We start from the raw sequence: 14496 nt of genomic DNA on the forward strand, positions 1-14496 counted from the left end.
GAAAATGATGCTGCTGCACAGACTCAGCAGCTGGAAGAGAGGCTGGGCTCTCCGATTCCTGGATGTGACCAGTAACATCAGTGACAAATGCATCATAAATAGGGGAGTAAAGCTCCAAGGAATGTCTGGCTCCTTGAAGAGTCATTCTAATTGCTATGAAAAAATGAGTATAAAATTAAGAGATAAGCAGATAACTGGTAACTGATAAAACTGATAAGCAGATACTGGTTCAGCTTTCTCGGTGTCAGGGACCAATGCAGAAATGGATGGAAATATCCTCACCCCTATTTTCTCTGTAAGCTTCTCAGTGTTTTGCTTCCTGGCAACAAGTCCATTACAAGATCTTCTGGAGGACTGCTAACATTAAGCATTACTCTCTGGCAATAAAGTTGAGGAATATGCCTTTGGTAGGTAATGAAACCCATAAAACATTTTAAGTTAGACTTCAGATACAATGGCAAATTAGACCCAAATAAGCTCACTCTTTTTTCTGCAGCTCTCAGTTTGACATTTTTAGGACAAATTCTCACGAAATAGAAGGAAAGCAATTTCTTCCTAACAGCCTGTAGATGGGGTGTGATGCACACTGAATGCCAAGCAAGTACTTGATCCTGGTGCAGCTGACAGCTCCTGTAACCACTGCCCAGGCAGGAGAGCTGGGCTACAGAAATCATGAGGTAGTGGCTATGTGGGAAAATGCTCAAAATTTATCGTCATTAGTCATTTATTCTCATTTGCCTCACTCACTTCCTCAAGTGTATAAGACAAAAGTGAAATATGAAACTGTTTTTTTCTTTTCAATTGTAAAAGAGATTCTCTTCCCCCAAAGGACATAATATTCCAGACGTATATAAATGCTAGGAAAGATAAAACTAAAAAAAAATGATGCAGTTCAAATAAATGGGAAAAATGTCTTTTTGAGCCACCTTTAAAATCATACATAAATACCTTGGTGAAAAGCATTCTGGTGTTAGATTTCCCAAGTCTGTAAAGCAGGTTGACTATGTAACTCTTAATACAGTACATTTATCAAGAGACAAATGAAAGACATCTTCTGCTGGAAAATGTATGACAAATTAAAAGGCCTGTTAATATGAAAGTTGATTTATGGATCTTCTGTCACATTCAGCACCATAACGTCTATGGAAACTCCTAAATGACATGATCACCTGTTACAAGTGCCTGATCTCTCTTCTTTTTTTAAGGTGGAAACCAAGTGCTCCTTTTTGTAGGATGTGTCAGCTTATTGCTTAAATATACATGCTGCTGCATTTATGCCAGGAAAGGGCCAAGAGATGCACTTTGCATTTGAATGTAATTTAATGAGTTGTGTGATATTTTCCAGACTCATTCATAAGTAAAATCTGCAAGCCTAGCTTTGGTAGAATAGCTGTCTCCCTGCACATGCTCTTTGGAGACACGGCACACTTTTTTCCAGTTTAGTTCAAACCACTTCCAAAAAGCCACATGCGTTAAGTTAAAAAAGCTACTATTACCTAAGCTTAAGCAGAGAATATTGTATTGAAGGATCACACATTTTCCCACTAGAATAAATCCTTGTCTCTTCTAGGAATTTATCCCAGAATCACTCCTTCTTAGGACTGCTCTGTCTGCCACTCGGGAAATTTTTTTGTTGAATAAAGCCCAACTGCAGTGCTGGTGACCCAGAGACCAATGTGAGAACTCTGCTATTGCTAAGTGAATTCCTCTATAGCTCAGTAATTACTATTAATGATGTCAGCAAACCCTTTACTGTTGTTGGTTTGTGGGTTTCTTGTTGTTGTTTCTGTGGTGGTTTTTTGTTTGTTTGTTTGTTTTGTTTTTTTTTCAGCTAGGAAGCCATCTGCTTTGTATTATGAATGCTACGGTACATTGGAAGTGATGGCAAGTCAAGTTTCTATTTTAAATAACCTATGCTTGGGCATAACTGGGACATCTGAATTCACATACAATGACTCTATCACACAGTTCTGCCCAAAGAGCTATTACCTAGCAACTGGGTGAACTAATCCTTTTAATCCCTCGAGGAAAAATCCCAGGGTGTGGTTTCTCTACTCAATACTCCCAAAGATAGTAACAGAGGAATGCATAAACAACATTTTTTGAACAAAACTTTAGATCTGAGATCTCCCACTCTGTGAAGAGTCTCCTAGCTGTTAAACAATATTCTCTCTGGCCCTGAACAATTGCTGAGGTTCAATGGGACACTGGAAGGACCAGACCAGAGGTGCCCTAACACGCACTCTGATTTTTGAGATTAATCATAACTTGCACACCAGAACCTCCTCCTTCTTGGACTGTGAATTTCAGTGACAGCAGATACCACCACGGTGCTTTGGGCTCCATGCACCAACTTGTACTACACCTACTAGTTCAGGCTGCTTGGAACATTCACATACAAGGGCAGGCAATTTGTGAACTCTTAGTGAATATGAAAACGAACAGCAACCTAGAGGGTTAAGCTTGCCAAGTCAGGAATTTACTCTAATCCTTGATAAAAAGGGGCAAAATAAATTAAAAAAAAGAGAGGAGGTCAGACATTGTTTCATTAACCACTGAATGTACAGGTATGCCAAATTCAAACACTAAATGCCAGCCAGCAGTTCTAGAAAACACAAATGACCATGCTTAACCTAAGGCATGTGAGCAGACTCACTGGTAACAGTGGTCAGTCAGGGAGGTCCATGCTGTATAACTCCAGATTAAGGAAAACAGAGAAGAAAAAAAGAAAATGGCTAAGACTTTCCAATGAAAATTTTTACTTTTATATTCCCAAGGGTGTTCTAAAACCACCGGTCAGCAAACCACTCTACCAGATTCAGTAGGAAGTCCACAGTTTCCTGAATCATGCGGTTTTATGGAAGAACCCTAAATAAGAGTGGGTGGGAAAGTGAAACACCTTATAGCAGTCTGTAATAATTAGGGACTCAGTCAGTACCTTATTAATCATGTGCTGGATTGTCCAGGCACTTTGGACAATGAGGCTGGGAAAAAAACATGTGTTAAAGAACTCTGGCAACTTTTTATTTAGGAAGCTCTAATTAGGGATGTCACAGTCATTTTCACTGGGGGGCCCATCAGCCTCACGGTTGACTTCGAAGGGCCAAATGTAATTTTAGGACTGCAGGAGTAGTTACATTTATACAGTCCTAAAACTACATTTGGCCCTTTGAAGGCAACCGCGAGGCTGATGTGGCCCACAGAGAAAATGAGTTTGACACCCCAGCTCCGTATGTTGCAGCACACACTTGACATTTGTGAAGGGGCATACCTGCGTATGTGGAAGGTCTTCCTTTGACCTGTATGTCTCATGTTAACAGAGACATACTTCTGCATTAATAAACTGAAGGTATATTTGAGTTCCAGTCTAACTTTGAAGATACCTGCCTCCACATTTACTGTTGTTGCTTTACTCCTCTGGTGTTAATGCCTCCTATGCCGGGCATAAACAGAGCAGGAAAGCTGGATGTGTGTTTCTTTACCTTCTCAGAGTAAAGAATAATTTTGATATAAAGAGTGTCCCATATGTCTCCAATTATTATAGTATTAATACATTAAAATGATTTATTGTTGTAAGGCCTCCTCTCCTGTAAAGTAGATTCATATGTACCCTCTTCAAACAGCCCACATGAAGGTTTTTGTTTTGAACTGCTTCTGTAGATGCTCAAGAGTTAAGAACATCAGATAGCAGCCCTGCCAGAAAATGTTTATGTGCTGACAAAGCTGTCAAACGCTGAGGACAGATGTTCAGTAATTACTGGCTGACTCTTCTAGGCAAGTCTACACGCACAGCATTCTATACCGCAGGTCAAACTGCCCATCTCGAGTCTGGATTTGTGTCTGCACTTGGGCTGTGTATTTATACACAAAATGCTCCTCATAGATAAATATTTTAATATTTTTTTTTCCATATCCCTGCTTTCAGACCCTGGGGTCCCAGGACATAATATGGGTCTTACCTTTTTTTCTTGCAATAGCTGTTCCTGGTAAAGCTTCCAGCGTTTCTGGTGGTGGGTCTCCCATTTCTCCAGCTGAGGGACCAAATTCTCCTGCCATTCCTCTTTCAGAAGCTCACATTCTCTTACAGAAAGACCAGTCACAACAGGCAGGGTCTGAAGAAAAAGCTTTGTCACCAGTTCCGCTAAAGCATGGGAAGCTTTAGTGTACAGCTCCTAACAGAGGGACAAAGAGAGACAGAGCCAGAGAGGTGAGAAAGTGAACCTTTGGAGCTGCTTCATCACATGTCTCCATGATGCCAGTGAAGGAACCATGTCCCACTGAAGACACTGGGCCACTGACCAACCCTTAGAGCTAAAATCCAATGCCACTAGAACTTGAGTTTAAAAGATCAGGCGTTGTAGATGCAACAACTTATTTTTTTTGGTTCAAGGCACACAAGGGTATTTAAAATGCAACAGTGGCATGAGCATGAGATCTTGAATCCTAACTGTTGCCCACATGCAACTACAGTACAAATAATATCTTGTTTCACTGGTTGTTGCAATGTAGTGTAAAAACACTTATTTTGGTGGTTGCTGTGGAAACAATGTGGTGTAGCACGACACCTCATAGGCACGTTTTCAACGGTGCTAATACAAAATCAATGAAGGCAAGAAAGAAGGAAGAGTTAAAAGAAACAATACGGCATTTAGTTAGACAAAACTGACAGTAATCATGTTTAATAGTTGGTTCTTCAAAATATGACACTCTTCAATGCCTTCTGGAAAAACAGAATTATTCAAATTCCTTCTGATACAGAATGAGTTCAAGCCTAGGAAAACAAACACCTTCCGGCAGTTTCAGTAAAACTAGTCCCATATGAGTGCACTTCAATTCCTGGGGCTGTTTCACTCTCAAGAAGAGTTGGGGTGATTTAGTCAGGCGGCATCCAAGCTAAGAAGTCTGTTCAAAACACATAATTTCACTGTCAAATACGAAGTGATGACAAGAGCTGTGTTTGCAAACCTGCTACAATTTGAGATGGTCCCTGAGGAGAAGGTGTGAGGGCAGGTAGCTTTCCCCAGCAGAAAAAACAAAGACACATCAGAGAGGTCACATGGACACTGCTGTATCTCAGCAGGGGTAAAAGCTAATTTTGTGTGAGTTCCATGTGGTCTTACCAGTCCAAAAAGCTTTATTGCCTACTTGGTTTTGCTTTCATTGTAAATCAGCGTTAGCCCTGTTGAAAACACTTATACTTCTTTCTTTTCCTTACAATATAGCTAATATTTTTAACACTCTTTTCAGCATTCCTCTTGCAAAAATAAGCTAAGTCTTCTAGCTGTTGCCATTTTTTGAATATTGGTTTAATTACAATCTCTTAAGTGATCAAAATCTGGAACTTCTCAATAGAAACACTGATATTTATCTAAATGTCAAAACCATTTATCTGCAGCTCATAGACATGAAAAGTTCTGGTGGACTTGTCTTTTTCTGGGAGACACACTGGTATAATGTACTATTGTTCAGAATCCATTCTGACTGCTACATGTGGTATCATAAAAGAGAAAATAAGACAAAAAAAACCCAAACCAAAGCAAAAAACCCCACAATACACAACACAACGAATGGACAGATTTCTTAAAAAACTTCATATTTCTCATTTGTTTTTAAAATATCCAAACTGTGCACTGAATACTAAATTACTATTTTCTTCCTGGGATCCCTCTAGGATGCTAATCACCAGATTAATGAACTGTTTCACAAACAATACATAGCTTACCTTAAGAGCTTCCTGCAGTAAATTCTTCTTAAGGATAAAATTGAGGCACAACACTATCAGAAGTGTTCACTACACCTTCCAGATAAGCTATCTTGATTTTTTTCCACTCTTAGCTGTTCAAAGCAGGTAGGATTTTCTGAATCCAATGCCCATTGGCTTTGTTTAATCTCAAAGTGTTTTGAATTCCTGTGAACTGGGCTACAGATTCCCTGAAACTGGGTAGTGGGTTTAAGTATGAGAATCAGTTAAAGACTCAACCATTAGATACTTCATTTCTGGTAACGTTTCTCCCATTTCTACCAATTGTTCATAATCTGAACGCGACAGTATCATTGGGGTAATGTTTGCTACATCCTGTTCTGATCTCCACTACTCCTTAATTATTAGTTTCCAGTTCCTGTTACATTTATACCATATTAATCACCTGTGTAGTTGTGAGCCTGGCTTAGCTTGCCAACACTTCCCCAAAATGGTTTGCTTGAATTCTCTCTTCTGATGCTTTTTATTTTAAAATTCAAGCCTCCAAATGCTGGGATTTAATATAAACTCAAAGAACCCATGTTTCTAATCTCTGTGTCCCATACAACATTTAAAGAACGGTCACTCTATCTCTGTAAATCAGCTCTCTTCAGAGCTTTACCAGCCTTTCAGGACAAGTTAATTCTCCTGCTTTAACTGGGTGTTCATGGATATAAGAATTTCTCTTGGGTCTGAAATAATTTATAAGCAGTCTAGAGAAGTCTGTGGCATTTCTACTACAATCTCAAAAGATCTCAGGCTGGGTTGTTACACAGAGTTCCACCTATGGCAGCTAAATCACTTTGCAACACATTTTGCTGCAGAACTGATAGCATTTTTCTGGCACACAGACAGTTCTGTATTATTATTTACTAGGAAATCTTTTGCACAGAACATAAAGAAGGTATTTTGCTACTTGCCTTCATACCATTTTGTTTAAAGACCAAGTGAATAGAGTTCTGCTTGCACTCCCTGCAGCTTTAAACTATATTGTGCACTTTGGCACTACCAGAGTGGGTACACAGTTACCCAGGAAAAATGTGACTAGGTCCCATTCCTACAAAATTAGTTACCTACATCACCTCATTAATGTGATGGGTCAAGTTATTTTTAGATCAAGGGTGCCTGACTATTTGTTTGCAAAATAATTCATGGTCCTCTGCTGAAAGTGGTGTAGGAAAGTGTGATTAGAATTCCAGAAGTTTTTCAAATCAACAGTCCCTTTAAAAATAAAAATCCTGGGTGAATACATGGAAGGGAAGCAGGACTAACCAGTATGTTCTTTACAACTCACATAAGTTGCAAACTGGCACGCAAAGCAACAGGAAGCCTGGAAGTCCCTGGGATGGTGGTTTTTGACAGGGCTGAACACTTTCTCTTAAAGTTCTGGTAGAATTTCTCCTCTGTGTAGCACACCAATCCTGCCCTTACTGGTCTCATCAGTGGTCCAGGATCACAAAACAAACCACTGTCGGTGATGAATATTGAAATACTACCCTCTCGTCAGTGTTCAGGGAACAACTGGCTGCTGGTTTCTTCAATCTGAAGGCATAATCATAAGGACATCAAACTCCAGCCCCTAACACAACAGCCTGCTCTACCCAGAGGACACACATCAGGTACAACATGATGGCAGTCAAATGGCCTTGTAAAATCTGGCAGGGGAAATGCTAACTCTAAGTTTAGGAAATATTGCACGTGTAACTGGATTCTACCAAAGCAACTCAAGCTAACAAAATAGTTCAAAACTATTTGTATTCTAAGGAATGTACTCGATCTGAAACAGTAATAAAGTCTGTGAACAAGGACATTGCACTTCCTATTATAAAGCTTTTTTTTTTTTTTTCCACAGGAAAAAAAGAAAACCATTCCAAAAATCCTGCTGCTTCCAGGATCTTATTTTTGGACTAAAGCTCCTACAAAACAGTCCTTACAAGCTTCCTGATAAACCATCTCTTGTTTTTAGGACTTTTACTTAATGAAATTTATTCAAATTGATTCCGTTAATAGAATAGCTGATTGCGATGTTGAATGAACCTGTTTGTAGTACCTGGCAGTCAATCTCAAAGCTTTTTAAAAAATCTCCAGAGAAATTCATCAAGCATAAAGAAATACCATGAGGCATATGCAGAAATAAAATTGGCTCAGATTAAAACAGAGTGCACCTGCATTTCAAACAAGGCAACAAACATATAATTTTGACAAAAAACAGGGGAAATACACAGTTTATCAGATTTCACCACAAAACCAAATAACAATATTAATGCTCACCATCAAACCCAAATGATTAAAAGGTTTCTACATGCAGATGAAAATACAGTGAATAATGAAACTGTGAAGCAGGAAAATATATTTAGAAAAGCTGGTTTTACTGTATTTTAAATGTCAGCCACTGCCGAGTATATATTATCTCCAAGAGGCAACCATATAGCCATTTGTTAACTTATGACAGCTATTTGTTACCTTGTGATACAATAGCATTTCATTATAATAATTAAGATTTCTGGTCAAAGCTGTAGAACACTCTTGCGTGGATCTCCAGAAGCTCAACGGCTAGGGCACTTGTTTAGGAGGTTAGAGATTCATCTACCAACCCATACTGTATCTTATTAGCATGACCTAATAAAAAAAGTACTATTTCCATGCATTAAAAAGGAAGGTTCAGTGAAATTCTAGTGTTGCCCCCTCACTGGTCCTTGATTTATGGAGAAGGTTGTTTCAATCTTCTCTTTCTGTACCTCCTTTTTAGAAATGTAGCTTTGTAGACATGGTTATGTCCTTTACTAAATCTAACTATTAATAAATTGTGAATTCATATAGTGGTAAAATACATTTTCTTGTGCAATATGGTAAGAAGCAAACTTCAGAATGAAGGCTATCTATATCATGTATTTTGTACCAGCTTTGGCTGAAATGAGTAGATCAAATTTAATCAGTCCCCAAGCCCAGAACTAGATTGAGCTTGCATCGTAAGAGTTCACAAATTTAATCTATTAGATTATACTGTCTTTTAGCCTTTTGGGGGTAAGTCACAGGGCAAAATTTGCAAAAGTAAGCATCTGAGTTGGAGGTCTCTTGATATGGATTTCCACCTGAGAGAAGCTGTGGATGACTCACCTTGAAAAGCAAGTATGTCTGGATACCTAAAAATGCAGTCCCCTCCATGAAAAGCATCCCTAATCATCTCTCATATTGATGAAATCACATAAGGAAAGTAATTAAAGAGTAAGTCTTTAACAACCTGTACTATTTATTTTGACAAAGATAATTTTTCCCCTTTTATTAACAAAGGAAAAAACAGAATACTTTGCTTCAACCTCACATTCATATTTATCCATTCATAAAATGTTTATTCCTTGCCTGTTGATAATATTAATTACTTAATAGCTTTTAGTCTAAATTTTTGTGCATTTCTATGTTCTGTCAAGTCAAATTAAATAACATTCTGGTGAGATGCTATCAGCAAAGAGGAATTATAAATGACAGTAAATTGTGCGGGTTTTTTGGTTTTGATGTTATGGCTGACGAAAAATATTTATCTTACCATAGACTGTGTAATATTTAGCTGTTAATTGATTTCCTTTTGTGCAATCTGCATGTTTGTTTTCTTAGTAATGAACTGCTAACCACCAACTTCTTTTCACTTCTCCCCTCCCTACTGGAATAAGCAGGTAGTTCACAGGCAAAAAAGGAGAAAGAAAAGATTAAGGGTTGATTAACATCTGATATCTTACACCTGGGAAAGACTTGCAAGCAGCTAGCCATTCATCTTTTCAAGAGATCATAAGAAACAGAACAGGATATATTGGGGACAAGGGGATACTTTCTGTAAAAGAAAATTACGGTAAAATCCTTGCAATTGAAAAGCTACCCAAGTCAAAACAGAACTGTTACTGCGACACAATACCCCTTGTGTATGGGCTAACTCTGCAGACTGTGTTTATGAAAATATGAGGCTGAGCCATTCAATTACCTCTTATGCAATTCCTCCTTCAGTTATGATATACTGTGATAATCAAAATCACTTGCCCCCATTCCTCAGCTTGCACCTCAAAAATTAGTTACGGACCCTGTGTCTATACACAGATCATTCACCTACAGCGCACTATTTTAATCCACTGCTATGGCTGAAAAGTCCTACACTCTCCTCCAAATATAACTTGTTCATTCATTTCAGGCATCAACAGATTCCATTGACCTTGGTTAAATAATTTAAATCAATTTATTCATGTGTACACAAAACAAACCTACTCAATTATTCTATGCAAATACAGTCAGCTTCCAGATCATTGCATTTTTACATATTTATTCACCAATTTGGATAACTCTTCAATGTACTGTAGCACTGCAGGCTGCAGTAGTGCTAGAGGGTTATATATATATCCCTCTTGGTGAACTCATAAACTGTTTAAAAGGGGAAAAAGAGAAAAAATAAAAAAAATGCATAGAAATTTGGGAATGGCTTAGAAGAACATTGTCAGAACAAGGTATGGATCTTCTCCCACAAGTGAGCTGCACTTACAGGTAAGGGACATCTTTTCTTCTGTCCCCAGAATATTAACTGCTTCCCCATTTGGTCAAATGGTGACCTTTCCCTTATATTTTAGTATCACCTCTTTCTATTTATTCATGGAACAAAGTCTGTCAGGCTTGCTTCCCTGGTGTTTATACTAGGACAAACCCAGGTAACTGTTGAAATAAGTCATTCTAGCATACAACTGAAGGAGGAATGGAGGGCCTAAACCTTTTATCACATAAAAGCCTTTATCACATATGAGACCTTGCAAGGTCTTTTTGCCTTGGTTAAAAAAAAACAAAGCAGGTGTAATGGCCTTCAAATAAACAAGCTAAGGACCATAAGCTTAGAGCAACAACTGGGAACTTGGGCTTCTGAACTTGGTCGACTGAATTTTCAGAGTGTAACCCTTGGGAACTATGTACTGCCTGTCTTCCTTGAGGGTTTATTCTGGTTTGTCATCTACAGTGCAAGTTTTGACACAGTACTTAAACAGGGGTGGATGGTTTAGGAAGGTGATCTAAAATGGAGGCATCTGTATGCTCTACAACAGATGCTTTGAAAGCTGCTAGAAACTGCTCGTAGCCAAAGGTATGCCTGAGAACAGGACCTAACTCCAGCTAACTGGATATTATGCATCTCTCTAACAGGGGAGCTGTTAGAGCACATGAACTTATTGGATATTACTCCAGTCACTCATCTGAACCAACATTGCTGTTCTTTACTAGCATAGAAGAGCAGAGCTGTCTACTGGTGAATTTCTTTTCTTGCCTTCTAGCTATTTAGTAACACATGCTTGCAGTTATGGAAACATGGAGAATAAGTGAACAATAGAATCTTTAACTAAATCCTTAATGTCGTCATGGGTATCTTGCCTTCCCGGCTGGTAGCAGCAGCTCCTCCCTAGCAGAAACCCAGAGAAACTAAGTGGAGGGGCAAAGCCCTGATGCCCAGGGAAAGGCTGCTTCTTGTTCAAGCTGCACTTCTGCTCTGAAAGTGTGGAGGGGCAGAGAAAAGCAAAGGCATTATGGTTGTGAAACAGAACTCCTTCCCTTAATGGCAAATCTACTTTTGCTTTTATACCCTAGGTAATGGACCCCATGTGTAACTATTGCACTTCCCTCAGCTGTAGAAATCAGAACAGCTCCATTTACCTACAGCGGGGCTATGCTCATTTGCATTTTCTCTTCCTTCTAGCTTATCCTAGAAGCAGTATGCTCTCCTAAAACAGTCTGTAGTATTTGTATTTAGGATTAAAGAGAAAAAGTGCAGTTGTTCATTATAAGAGCACAATAAAAATGTTTTATTATTGGGAAAAAAAAATTAGAAATTAAGATCTGTGGATCCTCATTCAACAGATGTCAGTTGGATCACAATACTTGCAGTTTTTCATGTCTGGCAGTGTTTGTTTGGGTCTAGGAATAAGAGAGCAGCTGCAATACGGAATATAATGGCTTAGAGCTGGGTGAATTGGCAGAGCTCAAGTTTGTGCAGCTCTCCTGGCAACTTGGCAATTCTAGAAACACTTAACTCACCCACACTGATTTTTTCTTTAATGGAAAAGAAAATTTAGCTAGCACTGCTGAAAGAAATAGGATTTTGAGTCTGATCTTAGTGTCACTAAAGCAGAGTACACAATAAAGGAAAGGAAAATAAAGGAAAATTTCACAAATGAGGTGTAACTGTGCAGGGTAAAAAAAAAAAATTAGTTTCCAGAGACTTCATGTGAATTGAGGAAGGTGGTGGAGTAGTTAAGAACTCTGGAGAATGGACTATGTGTAGTAGTATCAGCAGACATGTTGACTTCTCTTTGTACAATTAATCTACTCTTGATTCACTGGCATAGCCCTCCAAGCAAACTTTTCCTTTCTCTCTAAAGCAGTAGATCTTTTCAAATATCCTGTTGCTTGCACTATTACATAAAATCAAAACTATTTGTTCTAAATTCAGTAGCTTTATTTTTTTATCAACTGAATTGGAAAAAGTGCATTTGGACTAGTGCTAATTAAGACTGTGTTGGTATCTTCTCCTAATGTGATAGGGACAACAAGTTTCTTTAACACCTTGATCTGGTCTTAATTAATCATGACAATGATCCGGTTGATTTGAAAGTGATTAGTTCCAGCCTAATTAAAGGTCACTGCTGGCTATAGTTTTGGGCTTCATCAGATAAATCATGTTATCTTATTTTTTCGGTTCAGACAGAAAATAATTAAAGATGACGCAAAGGCATGAAGCGTCTACATATTCTCAAATCAGTAACACAAAGAAACATAAAAGTATTACTCACACCAAAGATCTGAACTTATTTCAGGGAACTAAATAGCGTCAAAACAATTTCTCTGAGAGGAAAAGAGGTGAGAAGTTTATTTTTGGAGATGTAGTGAAGTTAACCAAGAATAGAATCATCCTACTGTGTGCAGAGGAGATAATTATGCTACATAAATGAAGCCTCTCTCCTGGTAGCAATGCCAGACGTTGTATGCTCTCAAAATCATAGCAGCCTTGTCAGGCACCCAGGTAGCACATTTTGGCAGACCACGTAGGCATTTTCTGACTAATATGAGGTTAGGAAACATAATGTGTTAGGAAGATAATGGAAAAGGCGAGCTAATGTGGAAGACTGTCCTGTCTCCACCTCCTGATTTGCCAGCCTCGCTTCCCAGAGCTGCCATGATCTCTCCTGCAATTCCCCAATCCTCCCTGAGGCCTGACATTGTGTAGTGGGTCTTCAGAATTATTTTAGTAAATGACACATATCACTAGAGGTGGCACCTTATAGAGATCAGCAACAGTCTCTGTGCTCTTGTAGTCCTCGTCCTCCTCCAGTTCCCACTGTGCTTGCCAATGCTTCTCTAACAGTCCATGATAAGCCTAAAAGAAACAAAATAGGTATGTTTAAACAGTTGAAAAGGTTTTGATAGCTTCTTGTGATCCTCCCCTTCCCTGAACCCCTTTCCCATGTATCATCACAATAGCATTTATCTGGAACCACGACTGAGAGGGAAATGAAACTTGCTTTACCACCTAAATTTCAGCATATATGCAGTCTTGAGTATGAAACCCCATAGCCTTAGCAATTTGAGGTTAAATAGTATGTACCTAATACTGGACAACATATGAAAAGATCTGACTTGCAACCTGCTTTCCTGTGTATGAATATCACTTCACCATAGCCAGTACTGTGAGGTGCAGAACAGCCAGATACCTTAGTTACAGCTGTATCGCACTGTACAAGGCTTCTGCACTGGAGTTGGTCACCATGTCCTATGGTACTGTCAGATGGCACTCAGCTTAAGAAGCTGATCTATGACTTGGTCCTGATTTGGTCCTTAGTCACAGGTTTTAGAAAGATGCAATATTTTCATCAAGCCAGGACTGTGCTATGTTGGCAGGTTAATGTGCTGTAATGGAAGACTGAATTTCACAAAAAACATCTCATTCTATAGACTAATGAGTGGTCATATGCATAAATATGTCATGTTTTGATTTAAACTGCCAAGTGCCCTCCTACATTCCTGTGGTAAATATGGCTTTCTTCATTAGGTATGTCCTATCGCAACAGGCCCTGCTTAAAAGTCTGTCCTCACCTTTCTTAAAGGCCCCTTTTAAGAACTCAAAGGTCACATTAAGGTCTCCCCGGAGCCTTCTCTTCTCCAAGCTGAACAACACAAACTCCCTCAGCCTGTTCTCACAGCAGAGCTGTTCCAGCCTTCTGATCATTTTTGTGGCCTTTTCTGGCCCCTCTCCAACACGTCCATGTCTTTCCTGTACTGAGGGCTCCAGAGCTGGATGCAGCACTGCAGGTGGGGTCTCACCAGAGCAGAGTAGAGGGGCAGAATCACCTCCCTTGACCTGCTGGCCACACTGATTTTGATGAAAGCCTAGATATGGTTGGCGTTTTGGGCTGCAAGTGCACACGGTCAGCTCATGTCCAGATTGTTAGTCTACAGGTTAACTAAGCATATTTGTTAGCTTTCTAAGATGTACAGAAAAGAGCGTCTCTTGCTCAAAGCTGTGCGGCTCTGACTTTGTGGGGGAGAGGTCTTAATACAAAATTTCTAAGCTTTGTTTAATGAGGCTGGGATGTATCCAAGAGTTTTGAAATGCCATGTATAAGGAAAATACATTCACAAGTGCTCAATAGCTACAAAAAGCCAAAGAAGTAAAATGTGCTCTACTGTTTTGAAGTGCATGAAACCTTTTTTTTTTTTTTTTTTTTTGAAGTGAAGTGTTGCCG

The 14496-nt window shown here is 39.0% G+C and overlaps 1 protein-coding gene across 2 annotated transcripts in view; it reads right to left on the reverse strand.

Moving 5' to 3' along the window:
• EVC (EvC ciliary complex subunit 1) overlaps window positions 1–14496 on the reverse strand; it is a 49677-nt gene that overhangs the window by 17070 nt on the left and 18111 nt on the right. For both annotated transcript variants that reach the window (XM_065060466.1, XM_065060465.1), the window contains 2 exons: window positions 13032–13130; window positions 3960–4172 (listed from right to left, as the gene is read on the reverse strand). In XM_065060466.1, coding sequence (XP_064916538.1) covers window positions 3960–4172; window positions 13032–13130 — 312 coding nt within the window. The remainder of the gene's footprint in view (window positions 1–3959; window positions 4173–13031; window positions 13131–14496) is intronic.

Source organism: Columba livia, chromosome 4 (assembly GCF_036013475.1).
Source record: "Columba livia isolate bColLiv1 breed racing homer chromosome 4, bColLiv1.pat.W.v2, whole genome shotgun sequence".
In the NCBI taxonomy this organism is placed as follows: Eukaryota; Metazoa; Chordata; class Aves; order Columbiformes; family Columbidae; genus Columba; species Columba livia.